General features: G+C 38.9%; 4 protein-coding genes across 7 annotated transcripts; 3 read left to right on the top strand and 1 right to left on the bottom strand.

Moving 5' to 3' along the window:
* Nucleotides 1-400: 400 nt before the first annotated feature.
* LOC139288705 (cytosolic sulfotransferase 2-like) lies at nt 401-7,899 on the bottom strand. Of its 4 annotated transcripts, none has more exons than XM_070910088.1 (8): nt 7,888-7,899; nt 2,957-3,107; nt 2,699-2,827; nt 2,274-2,374; nt 2,040-2,166; nt 1,855-1,952; nt 1,045-1,219; nt 401-930 (listed from the first exon to the last, which is right to left on the bottom strand). In XM_070910088.1, exons 1-8 carry the CDS (start codon nt 7,897-7,899, stop codon nt 818-820), a joined length of 906 nt encoding a protein of 301 aa, XP_070766189.1. In that variant the 3' UTR covers nt 401-817. The 4 variants fall into 4 exon arrangements, with proteins under 4 accessions (XP_070766189.1, XP_070766192.1, XP_070766190.1 ...); XM_070910091.1 differs by lacking the exon at nt 7,888-7,899 and adding an exon at nt 7,227-7,238 and having other exon boundaries at nt 2,957-3,095; XM_070910089.1 differs by lacking the exon at nt 7,888-7,899 and adding an exon at nt 3,710-3,730 and having other exon boundaries at nt 2,957-3,095.
* Nucleotides 6,705-8,947, top strand: LOC139288707 (cytosolic sulfotransferase 3-like). Its single transcript, XM_070910094.1, has 7 exons — nt 6,705-6,876; nt 6,998-7,126; nt 7,384-7,484; nt 8,121-8,247; nt 8,336-8,433; nt 8,564-8,738; nt 8,835-8,947. Exons 1-7 carry the CDS (start codon nt 6,738-6,740, stop codon nt 8,945-8,947), a joined length of 882 nt encoding a protein of 293 aa, XP_070766195.1. The 5' UTR covers nt 6,705-6,737.
* Nucleotides 8,948-11,529: 2,582 nt separating this feature from the next.
* Nucleotides 11,530-13,764, top strand: LOC139288426 (cytosolic sulfotransferase 1-like). Its single transcript, XM_070909725.1, has 7 exons — nt 11,530-11,701; nt 11,817-11,945; nt 12,202-12,302; nt 12,938-13,064; nt 13,153-13,250; nt 13,381-13,555; nt 13,652-13,764. The coding sequence occupies exons 1-7, from the start codon at nt 11,563-11,565 to the stop codon at nt 13,762-13,764; spliced, it is 882 nt and encodes a 293-aa protein (XP_070765826.1). The 5' UTR covers nt 11,530-11,562.
* A 4,733-nt stretch (nt 13,765-18,497) lies between these two features.
* Nucleotides 18,498-20,727, top strand: LOC139288469 (cytosolic sulfotransferase 1-like). The gene is made up of 7 exons (XM_070909768.1): nt 18,498-18,669; nt 18,785-18,913; nt 19,170-19,270; nt 19,901-20,027; nt 20,116-20,213; nt 20,344-20,518; nt 20,615-20,727. The coding sequence occupies exons 1-7, from the start codon at nt 18,531-18,533 to the stop codon at nt 20,725-20,727; spliced, it is 882 nt and encodes a 293-aa protein (XP_070765869.1). The 5' UTR covers nt 18,498-18,530.
* The last annotated feature ends 733 nt before the right edge of the window (nt 20,728-21,460 follow it).

Here is a 21,460-nt window from a genome sequence, read left to right as displayed (position 1 = left end):
TGGAGATTGACAGATGGTTGGCTAGTTTTTATCACGGAGCCAATGGTCCAAATAAAATATCTGAACATTACAGATAGTAACGTTATTCTAGACATAATTGTAAATCATGGTAAATCAGTCTGGTGTATGTCACTTCACTGTTTTGGCCGGTGTCATTAAAAACAACGACTTTCTGAAAACACCATACAGAACCTTTAAGCTCAATTTTAAAAGTAAGCAAGGGGCACCTACACTTACCAAATTTACATTTGTATGTAAAATTTGGCTATTAAATAACATTAATCATAAAAATATATCCTCCATCTTCCTTCTCTCAACCAGAGATATCAAACGCAAAACCTCTAAAAGAAAAACAAAAGCCATTGAAAAAAGACATTTATATAAATTCAAGAACCCCAGACCAGAATTTTCCAGTGTGGATGCAAGATCAAAACAAATGCACAGGTGTTTCAGAACTGGATTCACGGAAAGAGCAGTAATTTGATATCCTGTTTTTATTGAAGAAGAAATTATTTAGCAAGGTGTATTTATGGAGTAGTTTAAACATGACCTCTCTCACTTTATTTGTAATTAGGAAACAAAGGGCAAAGTCCAGACTTCTTTCCAAGGTTACGTAGGCTGTCTATATAGGCTGCAAAGTCTGTCTTGGTGATTTCTTTTATGTGCTGATAAAAACAGAGGGTAGGATCAAACGTAATACCAGGATTCTTGGCTGTCAAACTTTGTGAAATCCCACAGTTGTGTTACCACAGAGTTACTGTTACTTTATCAAACTTATGTTGAGCCACTCTTCATTATGCACAGCTGGGCCGGGCCTTTAAACTTCAGTACGAAACTGCAGAGTGGGATTCTTCATTTTCTGCTTGTAGTCCTCATCAAACTGTTCATCCTGGGCCACTGTGAAATGGTTCTTCCAGTCACCTACTTTTCCTGGAGAAGCAAAGAGAATCATTCAGGCAATTTTATAAATCAGTGATAAATGTTTTAAGCGTATTTCGGTGCAAATAGAAAAAAACGTAGCTAGGAAGCTAGTTTTTACCGTGCCTTTTCTCATGAAAGGAGACACCTTCTGATCCATAATTTGGACAGTGGAAAAGTTGGTCATTTTGTTTTCTTTCATATTGTCAAACTTCACTCCAGTTGTGACTCTTTCCTTCTCCTCAGCGGAGGGAGACAAACCGAGGAACGAGCAGAGTCGGTCTATCTCTCGTCCACAGTCCTGAAGAAAATTTAAGAACCTCAGCCTCAGAATTGTGACAAATACATAGTAGATATCTTTCTGACCAACATCCAGGCAGGCTGTATTATTTTTATTGACACGTCTCTATACAACTTTGATTTCTGTCACTTTTCTATAGCCGCTGTGAAAATGGTGAATTGGACCCTCTGCTCTAAGCCTGACCTTTAAGCCTGAGTATTGTCATAATGTCCATTAAATCCACTGACCTGTACCAGGCTGCCTCTCTGTGTGCATTTGGGTCCTCCATCTTGTGCTCAATACTAAAATCCTGACAGTTACGGATTTACAGGGGGTTAGGTGTGGGACTATTTCTTTGCCGAGTGCAGTGACTTTCTCCAGGAAGAAGAACCCAGTCTAGCTGTATTCCTCTTCATATTTCCTTCATATTTACCGTACAGGTGTGAGAGTGGTATACATCTTATCATCTAACTTTCCACAAGAAAGTGAATAATCCTATTTCCCAAAATGTCAAACTACTCCTTTCATTACATAGCATGTTGTAATTTTTCAAGCAGCCAACATAAGTGTAAACATTAATGACCAGCAACAATTGCTTTTAATGAATAGAATACAGTGTATAAAACTTTTTCAAAGATTTTTTCACCTCAGCTTACCTCAATCAAGTCTTCATAGAACACGTAGTGAAGTTTTGAATATGTCAGTTTCTTCTCCCACCAGCCGTTCACATGGTCATACCATGATCCAAACACCACTGAAGCCACAGAATAATATATGAGGGGACATTTAGGAAATGAGATGATAACGTGCCTCCTTCACATTAAAATTACTTTGAACTCACCCTTTCCCTCCATGAAGTCCTGTAGAAAGGTGCTCCAGTCTCCTGGTTCTGGCTGGGCATTATTCATGCGGCCAAAGTAGAAATAGGACACTGCATTGTCCTTTGCATTACGAGCCACATAGACAATCTACGCAAGGAGAAACCACTAAATTATCATCTGTCTGCATCATAATTAAGTGAGGTTCATAACTCACATATGACATAGTTTAAATACTGTATGTGCATGGCTTTCACCCTGCTGTTCTGCTCCCAGAAGGATTTGGGTATAAACTGGACTGGTAGATGAGTTTTAATGAGACGAGGAGTTGTAGTAAGCTGGTCTGCCAAGTCTTTACCTTTAAGAGAAGCATTAGTCAGACAGTAAGACTTGTTTACATACCAGAGAACAACATGATTAATAGCTGAAGTAGATGTACAGTAAGTTGCTTCTGAGACTTTTTACTTGGCTTCATGAGTTTACAGTCCGAAAAACTGGTGATGAAAACACTCATCAAACATGATTATCCAGCAAGAAAGTTATGAATTAATTAATTAGTTAATGCAATTAACTGTACACAACAATCATAATGAAGAGATTATGGAGGCGTCACACACCGTGTTTTTTGTTTTGTTTTTACAGGGTAATATACAGATATCTGACTGTGCCCACATGATTCAACCTGTGGGTAGAGAAGGTTGGCTGATCTCCAGAAACGGCACTCTTTCGTGAAGAGGAATGGACGTCTGACGTTCTGGACATGTCTGCCCAAAATACAGAAGATCCAGTATGTAAGAGACCCATGTGGTTCCTGAGATTAAAACACATATTCTGTTCAGTGGCCTGAACATAGGAAACATGTAAATCCAGGGCATTCATCAACATAAAATGATAAAACTAGGACGCCACAAGTTCCATACACTTACACATACAACCCCACCTGCTTTAGGGTAAGTAACTATAAGAATGTCATCTGGTCTGGCTTTGAAATTCTGTATGTTGTCCCAGTTGTCAGTGAAGTATTTGGTCATGGAGACGCCATGGAAGTCAAACACTGTTGGCCGAGGTGGAAGCTCCATCTGCGAGAATGACTTATTCTAGATTTAAAATACCAATATGACATTTTGAATATTGTCCATGCTGCCAAGACTGACAAACATACATAAAACAAATGATTCAGCAATCATCTAGTCCAGTCTGGATACAATATGGGCGTAACAAGATCCAGTATACAATTGAAAATATGGTATATTATTATATATGTCCTCCTTTTATGAACCCCGTCAACAGATCAGGCTCTGTTTGTTAAGGAAAACAATGTGTGGATAGGTGGAGGCAACATTCATTGTAGCCTACTAAGCATAAAAGAAGCAAAAGAAGAAGATACTTGACACAATTGTGTGTCACGGATGTATAATAATAATATAATATTTGTAAAAGCAATGAAAAAATATATGATGTCATCACAATTTAAAGTCTATGGGCCAAGCAGAAACACTGCATTTTCAGTGGGCCACATACCCTGGAAGTAAACCCGGAAGCAAGCACACAGCCTACCTCTATACAGCCTACCTCTCTATCTTTCTACATTGACTTTGCCTTTGATAATGGCCATCAACAATGAATTTCATTTCGTTTAGAAAGAAAAAGGTTAAGAGGCCTGCGCTTAGTGTGTTGAGTTGATGTCTGTGACATAGTCCACAGATATAGACATTGAAACTGAGAAATGTGTAATGTTGTATGTTTTTGCTGAGAATTGCACACATCACGCAGAAAAAATAGGCGAGACTCTGAATCTCTAGATGGCACGAGCTGCAGCTGCACTCTCAGTTCATTATTTCAAAGTTTGCCCAGGGCGAGAAAAAAAGGTTTGCAGAACTTGGCTAGCAGCCAACGTCCATATCGCTAGCTGTTGTCCTGAGGTGGATTCCCTTTCTTTTTCCTGAAGCAAAAACTAAGCGGATGTATACTTGGCAACATATGATTAAGAGGCTTCTTTGCCTTTCTGGTTCCCTCCTGTCAACTCAAATATTCTCCAGATTGTGAATGAGGTTTGTGGCTACATGTTCATGTACATTAATCCCACCAGGTACACAAAAGTTAAACTGGCTTGTTAAAATATTTGCTGCATATGACCTCACTCACTCACAAGTTCAAAATAGCCAACTGCACACTCACCCTGCTGAGAAGGTATTTCCCGAAACAGTGGTAGTGTCTGGATCATGCACACTGAAGAAGTCAGTTGGTTGTGTAATACTAAACTTCCTGAAATTAATGTAGGCGTGTAAATTCTGTTTGCATCATTTTATCAGCTTTGAGTCTGAATGTGAACCATTATTATCAGGTCAGAGGTATGATCTAAGTCATTACCAAAGATGTCAGAGTTACACAAAATAAAAACTTTCTATTGGTTTGTCTTGTATCAGTTTAATATTTGCATACACAGAATGAAATAGTAAGGTGTATGATTCAGATGTTTGAGTTCACATATTTTGTTGCACACATAAGTTGTAACTCATAAACTCCAGAGCCATCAAAATACGATACCTTTGGCTAAAAATCCAAATGATTCTTTTGTATACTTTCCAACATCAAAGTAAAGTAATAGTACAGTCAGCATCCACTTAGCTTAGCTTAGCACTAAGACTGGAAACGGGGGGGATACAGCTAGTCTCGTTCTTTCTCATGGTAACGAACAGTATAACAGTAACGTCACATCTCGTTTTTTTAATCTGTACAAAAACAACAGTCAGTGGGATTGTGAATACAAGCACAAGATTATACTCAATGAGAACTCAGCCGGCTGTGCTCGTTCCTGGAACTCGTTCCTGAATTGTCATGGTCCGGCTGTAAGACCATAGCAAATAAGGAAGCACAGGTGAGGGATTAACTAACAGAAAGGAACTTTATTTAACAGAATTTAATTTAGTTCAACAAAAATAACTGGCAGGGAAACATGCAGCCAGGTTAACTAAGATAATACCAAATAAACTGTACAGAAAATCAAAGAACTCCAACGCAACACGACGCAGTGCCAGGGACCAGGGAGCCACCGGACTACCAGGATGAGGTGGGTCTTTTGCAACATGGAGACAGTGGCCAGCGGCCTCCAATTCCTCAATGGCCTCTGGCTCCAACCAGTCTGAAAGACAACACAAAGCACACACAAGCCCTGGCACGGGTCCTGGGGCCGTCACAGTATCAGTTAATCTCTCACATGAGTAGGAAATGACCATCCAACCTTAAGTGGACCAAGAAAAAAGGAAAAAAAGAACAGGAAGGAAAGGCTGTGGAAGTTGCTCAGTTTGGATGGAGTCAAACGTTTGACTCTACCCACATTAAGCAACTCCCTGGATAGCACACTGCAGTGAAATGCTTCTCAACGTGTCTGACAAAGAGAGGAGGAGAGAGAGGCAGCCTGTGTGCGTAGACATGTTTTATTACAGCAGCATATAAAGTAGTTATTATGAGCTCAACCATAAACAACTGCAGCAGTAAAATGCAACATACGCATGAATGCAACATACGCATGAATGCACCGCTAATATTAATCCAAAAACATCATGTATGATAATAAAACACTGTCAGGACCATTTTACTGCATAACAAGTACAAGTAAAAATTTCTATTTCTCTCCTGATTTGAAGACTTGATAAAACTCCTCCCCGATCCCCTACCAGTTAAACTTTTTAAAGATTTCTTCCCAATTCTGAGTCTTACGATGCTGAATATTGTTAATTTATCACTTATAATTGGCACTGTCACCACTAGCTTTAAGACTGCTGTGGTTAAACCCCGACTAAAGAAATCACATCTTGAGCCAGGGTCTCTTAATAATTATTGACCAGCCTCTAACCTTCCATTCTTTTCAAAAGTACGAATTGTGTCTCAGCAACTTTCAGCCCACATATTTGACAGTAATCTTTTTGAACCTTTTCAATCTGCTGTCAGGGCCTGTCACTCCTCTGAAACTGCCCTTACTAAGGTGGTTTATGATTCATGGATTGGTATTCTATTACTGTGCTATTAAATCTTACCTATCTGTAAGAACACAATGTGTTTCCTATAACAATATTACATCAACAATTTCTGGTGTTACATCTCAGTACCTCAGGTCTCTGTTCTTTGCCCTCTGCTCTTCTCTCTTTATATTTCACCTCTTGGCCAAATCATACACCGTCATAGAAATAATTTCCACTGTCAGGTTGATTATACTCAGCTACGCCTTTAAAGGCGGGTGATCATACCCAAATCATTAAATTAAGTTTGCAATGAAAGGGGAGGAACGCACAGGTATTAGAGAAAAATACAACCAGGAAACAGCAGTCAGAGGATGTATTGAACCATCAGTAATCTGGACAAGGTATGTCTCCAGATAACGGGGTTTTCAAATTTAATTTCTACTGTTTTTCAAAATGTGCTTACTTTCCAGTGGTGTTCAATACTTGTTAACATGCAACATGGAGCTAATTAGAACACATTTGTAACGGCCCTTTGTTTAAGATAACTTGTAGAAGCCTTGTAAGTTATTTTCTGAGACAATCAAAGTTATTTGCAACTAACTGTGAATAATGTTTCTATTTATTTTCATAGCTGTTTTCTTTCCCAGTTCATTTTGGATTTTGGATCCTCCTGTTTTTATACATGACTTGAAGAAGACAATCTGACTTCAGTTTAATTATTGTAACACAGTGATCATATGTGTTGTATGTTTTTCAAAGATGGATTTACCTTCTCGACCAGAACTGTTTGATTTCCATGGAGTGTCAATGACCCACCATTACACAGACAACTGGGAGGACATTCAAAACTTTCAGGCCAGGCCAGATGATATACTTGTTGCAACATACCCCAAAGCAGGTCAGTCCACAAACGTGATTTTGCTTCATGCTGTAACTCTTGAATAGATGTGTGTATGGAGGTGAGGGGTTTTGGTTTTGGTTTTCTCAATCTTTTTTGTTTTCCTCCGTTCTTCTTTTAGGAACCACATGGGTCTCTTACATCGTTGACCTGCTGTGTTTTGGTCAGTCGTCTTCAGAGCGTGAGACATCCATCCCAATCTATGTGAGAGTGCCTACCTTGGAGTTCACCAGCCCCGCTGTGAAGACAGGTTGAATTCACAATCCTATACTCACCTTATTTCATATGTCACAGATGTACAAACACTTAATTCTCTGCTTTTTGCTTAATCAGTAAACTAAATAGTTCACATTGAATTTCATGTCATTGTGTTGTATTGTAATGGTTGTGTGCCAGGGAGTGTGTAATAACTTTAATGTGTTATTTTTACCACAGTGGAGGATTCACTGGCATGTAAACTGTTTTTATGATGTACAGGATCAATGCCTTCTCCACGCGTGTTTAAAGGAACAGAAATGGTGAACGACCTCCGCACCTCTCCTCGACTCATTAAGACTCATCTTCCAGTCCAGTTTGTGCCAAAGTCCTTTTGGGAGCAAAACTGCAGGGTCAGTCGTTTGTGTGTTATTTCAAGATCACAAGAAGCTGAGAGGTGATGATATTAATATAGTGCAATCTGTGGGAATTTACTGTTTGGGTATTGACCTCTGGGAACCAAATGACCTTTGGTGACTCTGGATAACCTCCGATGAAAAAATGCCACAAATGTCAGCACTTGCCTCAACTTGGCACAAACGTTGTAAAAAATGTTTTTTAAGTAAACTATCAGTAGCTGACGATTGTACTCTTTCAACCACATTCCTGTGTTATACAAAGTTAAGGAAAGAAATAGGTGGACAAGCCAGGGAGATAATTCAAACTGCCCACACATTTCATACATTATGTATTTCATACGGGTTAAGATTAGATCAAACCAAACTGCGCTTTATGATCAGGATTATGTATAAGTACAGGAATCTCCATTTCTTACATTCTTGTCATTATGTTACTCTTTGTTTAACGTCAACAAAGCAACTTCAGGAGCATAAAGGATTCTTTTTTCATGTGAAGGCTGAATGATGACAAAAGCAAACAGTGTCATCCGATCCAGCTGCTCGTACAGTTGATTTATGATAATTACTAAGTTTTTCATTTTTCATGCAATACTGCTCTTCAGGCAATGTAAGTGTTTTCTTTTTGTGTAGATAGTCTACGTTGCCCGCAATGCAAAGGACAACGCAGTTTCTTTTTTCCATTTTGATCGCATGAATATAATGCATGCAGAGCCTGGAGACTGGAGCAGCTACATCCAGAGATTCATGGAGGGAAAGAGTATGTATGAAATGCTGTAATAAAATAGCTTGTGTTGGATTTCCTCCACACTCCTCAAGTGTTTTCATTTGTTTTTCTGTGGCCTCAGTGGTGCTTGGGTCCTGGTATGACCACGTGAACAACTGGTGGGAGAAGAAACAGACTTATTCAAAACTCCATTACATGTTCTACGAAGATCTGATCGAGGTAATTTATTTGTTTTTATGATTTGTCTGTGCATGTCTGTGTGTGATTCAGAAGTCTCTCCCTGTTGAGGTTACTGCTCTTCTCTAGCTGGCAATGGTGTGATGATAATATTTGACAATTGTGCTTCCAGGATACTGGACGAGAAATCGACAAACTCTGCTGCTTTCTTGGTTTGTCTCCTTCACTCGAGGAGAAGGAAAGAATTAGAGGCAGAGTGCAGTTTGATGATATGAAAAAGAACAACATGGTCAACTATTCTTTGGCCCCATTTTTGGATTTAAAAATTTCTCCTTTCATGAGAAAAGGTAACCTGATAAATAAAGAAATGTGTGTGACAAGAAAAAAAAATTGGATCTCCACCTTCAGCTAAAATACCTGACTGGTTCTGTGTGGTTCTGCAGGGAAGGTTGGTGACTGGAAGAACCATTTCACTGTGGCCCAGAGTGAGCAGTTTGATGAAGACTACAAGAAAAAGATGAAGAATCCTACACTGCAGTTTCGTACTGAAATTTAGAGGCCTGGCCCGGCTGTGCGTAACGAAGAGTTCTGAACAGATATGATATAAAATAATGCATTATAATGTTGATGTTACTTGGTCCAATGTTAAATTTATTCAATTCTACTCATATTGATTTCAACTGATCTGATCAAAAATAAAAAAGATAATCAAAGCTGTTTTTAGGAATCTGCATTATGTTAATGGTTTGTGGAAATTAATCAGATGGAAATGAATTTACTTTATTTACATTTATGTTGTATATCACAATTGCAATCAGTAACAGTCTCTTATAATATCAGTGTATATTAAAAGATTGATTAAAAAAGATGACATCCCTTCTGTGCATTGACTCATACTACTGATGTCTTTCATGCTGGTTCATGCACAGATCTTACTTACTTACTCTCAGTCTAAGTGAGGTAATTCACTCAGTCGTTACAAATCAGTTCCATCGGGGGACACAAGAGAGCTGGGGATTCATTTGTTGCCCATAAAAAAGTCAAAGACACTTACGTTGAGTCGCCCAAAACAAAAATGTTTGCTCCCTGCTTAATAAGTACCAGAAGTCCTTGACAAAGTCCCAGTGAAAAGAAGAGGGCGTACCACATTAAACAAGCAGACAAGGAGTAACTATTTTGTGTGCAATTCACCTGCAAGTCCAATTTATTCCCAAATCCTTCTGGGAACAGAACTAAAACCCACACATTTTAAAGTCTAGAGTACAAAAGTTGACTTGATGAATAATTTCACTGTTCATCAGAATGATGAAGACTTTGAGAAGAAGATGAAATCAATGATCTTCAATTTCACACAGTTCTGTAGTTGATCACTCTCATTCTTACCAGCATGTGAAATACATTAAAAAAAAAAGATAAACAGCAATGATAATATTCAAGTTTTCTTTTATTTGAATCCAGACATGAAATGCAGCAAGAAAGACAAGAACAAAAGTTCAATGAGCAAAATAAATGAATGAATCTAACACTGTAATTCTGCACTGTGACTACAGACTGGAGGGGCCACATTGATTGCATTTTCTATGGCATTTACTGCTTTATGGGGGGGGGCGCAACACTATGGGTGCTGGAGGTGCCACCCTGGTCACGAAGAAAATACCCCAGGCCACTCCCTGGACACATTGTTGGACTGCTATGGTTAAACCTATATTTAAGAAACCACACCTCGATCCAGGGTCTCTTAATAATTATCGACCGGTCTCTAACCTTCCATTCTTTTTAAAAGTACGAGAAAGAGTTGTGTCTCAGCAACTCTCAGCCTTTGAGTCCACTATCCGGTTCCTATAATACATCCCTGCAAAAGACCATTTTCACAGCAGACATTTTGACTTGTCAAAGCAGGAAAAGCACTGGTGTAAACAATAACATTAACAACGGCACCATTCTATTAAGTGTCCCAGTAAGCTGAAGCGGAACCGCCTACTACATACTACCGACAAATGTAGTATGCAGTAGTAAACTGTCAAATCGATTTATTTTGCAGGATGGCCGGCCAGGCTATCCGGTTTCCGGTTTTGGAAAGCGGAAGGAATAATTATGCAGGTATTATGACCCTGCCTTTTGAAAGTTGGAACAAACTTTTAAATTAGGCCTTGTAAATCCAATATGACTGAACTGGGTTGCTTATTTCTCACTTCAAATGTGTTCAGAAACAGATTTTGGTGAATGCTGAGGTGAAACAAGTAAACGTTTACTTAACGCTAACGGCAAAACACTTCCAGCGCTTTGCATTGTGGGACACAGTATGCGAGGTAGACTGGTCCAATGTATACTGGATATTTTTTCTATAATCTGCTCACTCCCAGAATTTAAAATGTACCGTGTTGAACTGTGACTAACCTTTTGGGTCCAAAGGAAGAGCCTTTTGATGACAACATTTCCTGCTTTGACAGGTCAAATTGTTGTGAAAAGTGTCTATTAATTGAATTGCCGTGAAGTGGGCTTGTATATTGAACCTGTTGGTCACAAAAGCATGGTAACACACAGCATGTTTTATGCCTGGAAAAACAGGAGAATAGAGGCTAAGAACCCATGAAACCCAAAACCCAAAAGGACAGTGAGGGGCTGGACTGTCAAATCACATCTGGAACTCCACCTATGATCACAGTAGAGACAGAGGTCGGTTTGTAATGAGAGGGTAGGAAGGATAACGATTTACTATTACCACAAGTGAAGAAACTCAGAGGTATTAGAGAAAAATACAACCAGGAAACAGCAGTCAGAGGACGTTTTGAACCATCAGTAATCTGGACAAGGTATGTCTCCAGATAACGGGGTTTTCAAATTTAATTTCTACTGTTTTTCAAAATGTGCTTACTTTCCAGTGGTGTTCAATACTTGTTAACATGCAACATGGAGCTAATTAGAACACATTTGTAACGGCCCTTTGTTTAAGATAACTTGTAGAAGCCTTGTAAGTTATTTTCTGAGACAATCAAAGTTATTTGCAACTAACTGTGAATAATGTTTCTATTTATTTTCATAGCTGTTTTCTTTCCCAGTTCATTTTGGATTTTGGATCCTCCTGTTTTTATACATGATTTGAAGAAGACAATCTGACTTCAGTTTAATTATTGTAACACAGTGATCATATGTTTTGTATGTTTTTCAAAGATGGATTTACCTTCTCGACCAGAACTGTTTGATTTCCATGGAGTGTCAATGACCCACCATTACACAGACAACTGGGAGGACATTCAAAACTTTCAGGCCAGGCCAGATGATATACTTGTTGCAACATACCCCAAAGCAGGTCAGTCCACAAACGTGACTTTGCTTCATGCTGTAACTCTTGAATAGATGTGTGTATGGAGGTGAGGGGTTTTGGTTTTCTCAATCTTTTTTGTTTTCCTCCGTTCTTCTTTTAGGAACCACATGGGTCTCCTACATCGTTGACCTGCTGTGTTTTGGTCAGTCATCTTCAGAGCGTGAGACATCCATCCCAATCTATGTGAGAGTGCCTACCTTGGAGTTCATCAGCCCCGCTGTGAAGACAGGTTGAATTAACAATCCTATACTCACCTTATTTCATATGTCACAGATGTACAAACACTTAATTCTCTGCTTTTTGCTTAATCAGTAAACTAAATAGTTCACATTGAATTTCATGTCATTGTGTTGTATTGTAATGGTTGTGTGCCAGGGAGTGTGTAATAACTTTAATGGTTATTTTTACCACAGTGGAGGATTCACTGGCATGTAAACTGTTTTTATGATGTACAGGATCAATACCTCCTTCACGCGTGTTTAAAGGAACAGAAATGGTGAACGACCTCCGCACCTCTCCTCGACTCATTAAGACTCATCTTCCAGTCCAGTTTGTGCCAAAGTCCTTTTGGGAGCAAAACTGCAGGGTCAGTCGTTTGTGTGTTATTTCAAGATCACAAGAAGCTGAGAGGTGATGATATTAATATAGTGCAATCTGTGGGAATTTACTGTTTGGGTATTGACCTCTGGGAACCAAATGACCTTTGGTGACTCTGGATAACCTCCGATGAAAAAATGTCACAAATGTCAGCACTTGCCTCAACTTGGCACAAACATTGTAAAAAATGTTTTTAAGGAAACTATCAGTCGCTGACAATTGTACTCTTTAAACCACATTCCTGTGTTATACAAAGTTAAGGAAAGAAATAGGTGGACAAGCCAGGGAGATAATTCAAACTGCCCACACATTTCATACATTATGTATTTCATACGGGTTAAGATTAGATCAAACCAAACTGCGCTTTATGATCAGGATTATGTATAAGTACAGGAATCTCCATTTCTTACATTCTTGTCATTATGTTACTCTTTGTTTAACGTCAACAAAGCAACTTCAGGAGCATAAAGGATTCTTTTTTCATGTGAAGGCTGAATGATGACAAAAGCAAACAGTGTCATCCGATCCAGCTGCTCGTACAGTTGATTTATGATAATTACTAAGTTTTTCATTTTTCATGCAATACTGCTCTTCAGGCAATGTAAGTGTTTTCTTTTTGTGTAGATAGTCTACGTTGCCCGCAATGCAAAGGACAACGCAGTGTCTTTTTTCCATTATGATCGCATGAATATAATCCATCCAGAGCCTGGAGACTGGAGCAGCTACATCCAGAGATTCATGGAGGGAAAGAGTATGTATGAAATGCTGTAATAAAATAGCTTGTGTTGGATTTCCTCCACACTCCTCAAGTGTTTTCATTTGTTTTTCTGTGGCCTCAGTGGTGTTTGGGTCCTGGTATGACCACGTGAACAACTGGTGGGAGAAGAAACAGACTTATTCAAAACTCCATTACATGTTCTACGAAGATCTGATCGAGGTAATTTATTTGTTTTTATGATTTGTCTGTGCATGTGTGTGTGTGATTCAGAAGTCTCTCCCTGTTGAGGTTACTGCTCTTCTCTAACTGGCAATGGTGTGATGATAATATTTGACAATTGTGCTTCCAGGATACTGGACGAGAAATCGACAAACTCTGCTGCTTTCTTGGTTTGTCTCCTTCAGTCGAGGAGAAGGAAAGAATTAGAGGCAGAGTGCAGTTTGATAATATGAAAAAGAACAACATGGTCAACCAGTCTACGGCCAGATTTTTGGATTTCAAAATTTCTCCTTTCATGAGAAAAGGTAACCTGATAAATAAAGAAATGTGTGTGACAAGAAAAAAAAATTGGATCTCCACCTTCAGCTAAAATACCTGACTGGTTCTGTGTGGTTCTGCAGGGAAGGTTGGTGACTGGAAGAACCATTTCACTGTGGCCCAGAGTGAGCAGTTTGATGAAGACTACAAGAAAAAGATGAAGAATCCTACACTGCAGTTTCGTACTGAAATTTAGAGGCCTGGCCCGGCTGTGCGTAACGAAGAGTTCTGAACAGATATGATATAAAATAATGCATTATAATGTTGATGTTACTTTGTCCAATGTTAAATTTATTCAATTCTACTCATATTGATTTCAACTGATCTGATCAAAAATAAAAAAATAATCAAAGCTGTTTTTAGGAATCTGCATTATGTTAATGGTTTGTGGAAATTAATCAGATGGAAATGAATTTACTTTATTTACATTTATGTTGTATATCACAATTGCAATCAGTAACAGTCTCTTATAATATCAGTGTATATTAAAAGATTGATTAAAAAAGATGACATCCCTTCTGTGCATTGACTCATACTACTGATGTCTTTCATGCTGGTTCATGCACAGATCTTACTTACTTACTCTCAGTCTAAGTGAGGTAATTCACTCAGTCGTTACAAATCAGTTCCATCGGGGGACACAAGAGAGCTGGGGATTCATTTGTTGCCCATAAAAAAAAAAAATACAGGTTTGTGTGCTTTTGTGCATTTCTTATGTTTCTTATGTTTACGTTGAGTCGCCCAAAACAAAAATGTTTGCTCCCTGCTTAATAAGTACCAGAAGTCCTTGACAAAGTCCCAGTGAAAAGAAGAGGGCGTACCACATTAAACAAGCAGACAAGGAGTAACTATTTTGTGTGCAATTCACCTGCAAGTCCAGTTTATTCCCAAATCCTTCTGGGAACAGAACTAAAACCCACACATTTTAAAGTCTAGAGCACAAAAGTTGACTTGATGAATAATTTCACTGTTCATCAGAACGATGAAGACTTTGAGAAGAAGATGAAATCAAAGATCTTCAATTTCACACAGTTCTGTAGTTGATCACTCTCATTCTTACCAGCATGTGAAATACATAAAAAAAAAGATAAACAGCAATGATAATATCCAAGTTTTCTTTTATTTGAATCCAGACATGAAATGCAGCAAGAAAGACAAGAACAAAAGTTCAATGAGCAAAATAAATGAATGAATCTAACACTGTAATTCTGCACTGTGACTACAGATTGGAGGGGGCACATTGATTGCATTTTCTATGGCATTTACTGCTTTATGGGGGGGGGGGGGGGCGCAACACTATGGGTGCTGGAGGTGCCACCCTGGTCACGAAGAAAATACCCCAGGCCACTCCCTGGACACATTGTTGGACTGCTATGGTTAAACCTATATTTAAGAAACCACACCTCGATCCAGGGTCTCTTAATAATTATCGACCGGTCTCTAACCTTCCATTCTTTTTAAAAGTACGAGAAAGAGTTGTGTCTCAGCAACTCTCAGCCTTTGAGTCCACTATCTGGTTCCTATAATACATCCCTGCAAAAGACCATTTTCACAGCAGACATTTTGACTTGTCAAAGCAGGAAAAGCACTGGTGTAAACAATAACATTAACAACGGCACCATTCTATTAAGTGTCCCAGTAAGCTGAAGCGGAACCGCCTACTACATACTACCGACAAATGTAGTATGCAGTAGTAAACTGTCAAATCGATTTATTTTGCAGGATGGCCGGCCAGGCTATCCGGTTTCCGGTTTTGGAAAGCGGAAGGAATAATTATGCAGGTATTATGACCCTGCCTTTTGAAAGTTGGAACAAACTTTTAAATTAGGCCTTGTAAATCCAATATGACTGAACTGGGTTGCTTATTTCTCACTTCAAATGTGTTCAGAAACAGATTTTGGTGAATGCTGAGGTGAAACAAGTAAACGTTTACTTAACGCTAACGGCAAAACACTTCCAGCGCTTTGCATTGTGGGACACAGTATGCGAGGTAGACTGTTCCAATGTATACTGGATATTTTTTCTATAATCTGCTCACTCCCAGAATTTAAAATGTACCGTGTTGAACTGTGACTAACCTTTTGGGTCCAAAGGAAGAGCCTTTTGATGACAACATTTCCTGCTTTGACAGGTCAAATTGTTGTGAAAAGTGTCTATTAATTGAATTGCCGTGAAGTGGGCTTGTATATTGAACCTGTTGGTCACGAAAGCATGGTAACACACAGCATGTTTTATGCCTGGAAAAACAGGAGAATAGAGGCTAAGAACCCATGAAACCCAAAACCCAAAAGGACAGTGAGGGGCTGGACTGTCAAATCACATCTGGAACTCCACCTATGATCACAGTAGAGACAGAGGTCGGTTTGTAATGAAAGGGGAGGAAGGATAACGATTTACTATTTACACAAGTGAAGAAACTCACAGGTATTAGAGAAAAATACAACCAGGAAACAGCAGTCAGAGGACGTACCTACTTCTGATTTTGACTTACTTAAAGTCACCACCTAGTGGTGGAAGATGTGCAGCACATTCACCAACATCAACACTGCATAAAGTACTAAATCATGAATATTGAAGCCAACAACATATTACACCTTTGTCTCACAATGTCCGCCTCTCTGCCCTTTCTCTCTCTACATATACTGGTCCTCTTCCTTTGTTCCTCTGTCTGTTTGTCCTTGTTGAAATGGTTATTTCATGCTTTGTGCTTTTGTGTTTGTGCTTCTGTTTCTGGACTGTTTACCCGGACCTGCGCCTTTCATCATTAAACCACTGAAATCATCCGGCCGTCTGCATATGAAGAAATAAGGATGCAGAAGAACTCTGATGTCCCTCATATACAATATCAAAGAGTTAACAGTAGGAAATACCAAAATAGTAACCATAAACAACCTTCTAAGTATTGTCATGGTCCGGCTGTAAGACCATAGCAAATAAGGAAGCACAGGTGAGGGATTAACTAACAGAAAGGAACTTTATTTAACAGAATTTAATTTAGTTCAACAAGAATAACTGGCAGGGAAACATGCTGCCAGGTTAACTAAGATAATACCAAATAAACTGTACAGAAAATCAAAGAACTCCAACGCAACACGACGCGGTGCCAGGGACCAGGGAGCCACCGGACTACCAGGATGAGGCGGGTCTTTTGCAACATGGAGACAGTGGCCAGCGGCCTCCAATTCCTCAATGGCCTCTGGCTCCAACCAGTCTGAAAGACAACACAAAGCACACACAAGCCCTGGCACGGGTCCTGGGGCCGTCACAGTATCAGTTAATCTCTCACATGAGTAGGAAATGACCATCCAACCTTAAGTGGACCAAGAAAAAAGGAAAAAAAGAACAGGAAGGAAAGGCTGTGGAAGTTGCTCAGTTTGGATGGAGTCAAACGTTTGACTCTACCCACATTAAGCAACTCCCTGGATAGCACACTGCAGTGAAATGCTTCTCAACGTGTCTGACAAAGAGAGGAGGAGAGAGAGGCAGCCTGTGTGCGTAGACATGTTTTATTACAGCAGCATATAAAGTAGTTATTATGAGCTCAACCATAAACAACTGCAGCAGTAAAATGCAACATACACATGAATGAACCGCTTATATTAATCCAAAAACATCATGTATGATAATAAAACACTGTCAGGACCATTTTACTGCATAACAAGTACTTCTACTTTTGATACTTTAAGTACATTTTGCTGATAATATAATCTGTAAAATTTTTATTTCTCTCCTGATTTGAAGACTTGATAAAACTCCTGGTCCAGCCTTGAGAACCCCTTACTATGTAAACTATGAATTCCTTGTGTGGTCAAAAAGGGGGTTGTCAGTGTATATACAACAGTAAAATAGGGGTCCCTTGAGAAAAAAGTTGGGAACCACTGTTCTCAACCAATCACCTGCCTCCTCGATCCCCTACCAGCTAAACTTTTTAAAGATTTCTGCCCATTTCTGAGTCTTACGATGCTGAATATTGTTAATTTATCACTTATAATTGGCACTGTCACCACTAGCTTTAAGATTGCTGTGGTTAAACCCCGACTAAAGAAATCACAACTTGAGCCAGGGTCTCTTAATAATTATTGACCAGCCTCTAACCTTCCATTCTTTTCTAAAGTACGAGTTGTGTCTCAGCAACTTTCAGCCCACATATTTGACAGTAATCTTTTTGAACCTTTTCAATCTGCTATCAGGGCCTGTCACTCCTCTGAAACTGCCCTTACTAAGGTGGTTTATGATTCATGGATTGGTATTCTATTACTGTGCTATTAAATCTTAACTATCTGTAAGAACACAATGTGTTTCCTATAACAATATTACATCAACAATTTCTGGTGTTACATCTCAGTACCTCAGGTCTCTGTTCTTTGCCCTCTGCTCTTCTCTCTTTATATTTCACCTCTTGGCCAAATCATACACCGTCATAGAAATAATTTCCACTGTCAGGTTGATGATACTCAGTTACGCCTGTAAAGGCGGGTGATCATACCCAAATCATTAAATTACAAGTTTGCAATGAAAGGGGAGGAACGCACAGGTATTAGAGAAAAATACAACCAGGAAACAGCAGTCAGAGGATGTATTGAACCATCAGTAATCTGGACAAGGTATGTCTCCAGATAACGGGGTTTTCAAATTTAATTTCTACTGTTTTTCAAAATGTGCTTACTTTCCAGTGGTGTTCAATACTTGTTAACATGCAACATGGAGCTAATTAGAACACATTTGTAACGGCCCTTTGTTTAAGATAACTTGTAGAAGCCTTGTAAGTTATTTTCTGAGACAATCAAAGTTATTTGCAACTAACTGTGTATAATGTTTCTATTTATTTTCATAGCTGTTTTCTTTCCCAGTTCATTTTAGATTTTGGATCCTCCTGTTTTTATACATGACTTGAAGAAGACAATCTGACTTCAGTTTAATTATTGTAACACAGTGATCATATGTGTTGTATGTTTCTCAAAGATGGATTTACCTTCTCGACCAGAACTGTTTGATTTCCATGGAGTGTCAATGACCCACCATTACACAGACAACTGGGAGGACATTCAAAACTTTCAGGTCAGGCCAGATGATATACTTGTTGCAACATACCCCAAAGCAGGTCAGTCCACAAACGTGATTTTGCTTCATGCTGTAACTCTTGAATAGATGTGTGTATGGAGGTGAGGGGTTTTGGTTTTCTCAATCTTTTTTGTTTTCCTCCGTTCTTCTTTTAGGAACCACATGGGTCTCCTACATCGTTGACCTGCTGTGTTTTGGTCAGTCATCTTCAGAGCGTGAGACATCCATCCCAATCTATGTGAGAGTGCCTACCTTGGAGTTCATCAGCCCCGCTGTGAAGACAGGTTGAATTAACAATCCTATACTCACCTTATTTCATATGTCACAGATGTACAAACACTTAATTCTCTGCTTTTTGCTTAATCAGTAAACTAAATAGTTCACATTGAATTTCATGTCATTGTGTTGTATTGTAATGGTTGTGTGCCAGGGAGTGTGTAATAACTTTAATGGTTATTTTTACCACAGTGGAGGATTCACTGGCATGTAAACTGTTTTTATGATGTACAGGATCAATACCTCCTTCACGCGTGTTTAAAGGAACAGAAATGGTGAACGACCTCCGCACCTCTCCTCGACTCATTAAGACTCATCTTCCAGTCCAGTTTGTGCCAAAGTCCTTTTGGGAGCAAAACTGCAGGGTCAGTCGTTTGTGTGTTATTTCAAGATCACAAGAAGCTGAGAGGTGATGATATTAATATAGTGCAATCTGTGGGAATTTACTGCTTGGGTATTGACCTCTGGGAACCAAATGACCTTTGGTTACTCTGGATAACCTCCGATGAAAAAATGTCACAAATGTCAGCACTTGCCTCAACTTGGCACAAACGTTGTAAAAAATGTTTTTTAAGTAAACTATCATACGATTGTACTCTTTAAACTACATTCCTGTGTTATACAAAGTTAAGGAAAGAAATAGGTGGACAAGCCAGGGAGATAATTCAAACTGCCCACACATTTCATACATTATGTATTTCATACGGGTTAAGATTAGATCAAACCAAACTTCGCTTTATGATCAGGATTATGTATAAGTACAGGAATCTCCATTTCTTACATTCTTGTCATTATGTTACTCTTTGTTTAACGTCAACAAAGCAACTTCAGGAGCATAAAGGATTCTTTTTTCATGTGAAGGCTGAATGATGACAAAAGCAAACAGTGTCATCCGATCCAGCTGCTCGTACAGTTGATTTATGATAATTAGTAAGTTTTTCATTTTTCATGCAATACTGCTCTTCAGGCAATGTAAGTGTTTTCTTTTTGTGTAGATAGTCTACGTTGCCCGCAATGCAAAGGACAACGCAGTGTCTTTTTTCCATTTTGATCGCATGAATATAATCCATCCAGAGCCTGGAGACTGGAGCAGCTACATCCAGAGATTCATGGAGGGAAAGAGTATGTATGAAATGCTGTAATAAAATAACTTGTGTTGGATTTCCTCCACACTCCTCAAGTGTTTTCATTTGTTTTTCTGTGGCCTCAGTGGTGTTTGGGTCCTGGTATGACCACGTGAACAACTGGTGGGAGAAGAAACAGACTTATTCAAAACTCCATTACATGTTCTACGAAGATCTGATCGAGGTAATTTATTTGTTTTTATGATTTGTCTGTGCATGTGTGTGTGTGATTCAGAAGTCTCTCCCTGTTGAGGTTACTGCTCTTCTCTAACTGGCAATGGTGTGATGATAATATTTGACAATTGTGCTTCCAGGATACTGGACGAGAAATCGACAAACTCTGCTGCTTTCTTGGTTTGTCTCCTTCAGTCGAGGAGAAGGAAAGAATTAGAGGCAGAGTGCAGTTTGATGATATGAAAAAGAACAACATGGTCAACCAGTCTACGGCCAGATTTTTGGATTTAAAAATTTCTCCTTTCATGAGAAAAGGTAACCTGATAAATAAAGAAATGTGTGTGACAAGAAAAAAAAATTGGATCTCCACCTTCAGCTAAAATACCTGACTGGTTCTGTGTGGTTCTGCAGGGAAGGTTGGTGACTGGAAGAACCATTTCACTGTGGCCCAGAGTGAGCAGTTTGATGAAGACTACAAGAAAAAGATGAAGAATCCTACACTGCAGTTTCGTACTGAAATTTAGAGGCCTGGCCCGGCTGTGCGTAACGAAGAGTTCTGAACAGATATGATATAAAATAATGCATTATAATGTTGATGTTACTTTGTCCAATGTTAAATTTATTCAATTCTACTCATATTGATTTCAACTGATCTGATCAAAAATAAAAAAGATAATCAAAGCTGTTTTTAGGAATCTGCATTATGTTAATGGTTTGTGGAAATTAATCAGATGGAAATGAATTTACTTTATTTACATTTATGTTGTATATCACAATTGCAATCAGTAACAGTCTCTTATAATATCAGTGTATATTAAAAGATTGATTAAAAAAGATGACATCCCTTCTGTGCATTGACTCATACTACTGATGTCTTTCATGCTGGTTCATGCACAGATCTTACTTACTTACTCTCAGTCTAAGTGAGGTAATTCACTCAGTCGTTACAAATCAGTTCCATCGGGGGACACAAGAGAGCTGGGGATTCATTTGTTGCCCATAAAAAAGTCAAAGACACTTACGTTGAGTCGCCCAAAACAAAAATGTTTGCTCCCTGCTTAATAAGTACCAGAAGTCCTTGACAAAGTCCCAGTGAAAAGAAGAGGGCGTACCACATTAAACAAGCAGACAAGGAGTAACTATTTTGTGTGCAATTCACCTGCAAGTCCAGTTTATTCCCAAATCCTTCTGGGAACAGAACTAAAACCCACACATTTTAAAGTCTAGAGTACAAAAGTTGACTTGATGAATAATTTC

This window comes from Enoplosus armatus, chromosome 8 (genome assembly GCF_043641665.1).
Source record: "Enoplosus armatus isolate fEnoArm2 chromosome 8, fEnoArm2.hap1, whole genome shotgun sequence".
NCBI lineage: Eukaryota > Metazoa > Chordata > Actinopteri > Centrarchiformes > Enoplosidae > Enoplosus > Enoplosus armatus.
This window is presented reverse-complemented; position numbering and strand designations above follow the sequence as displayed.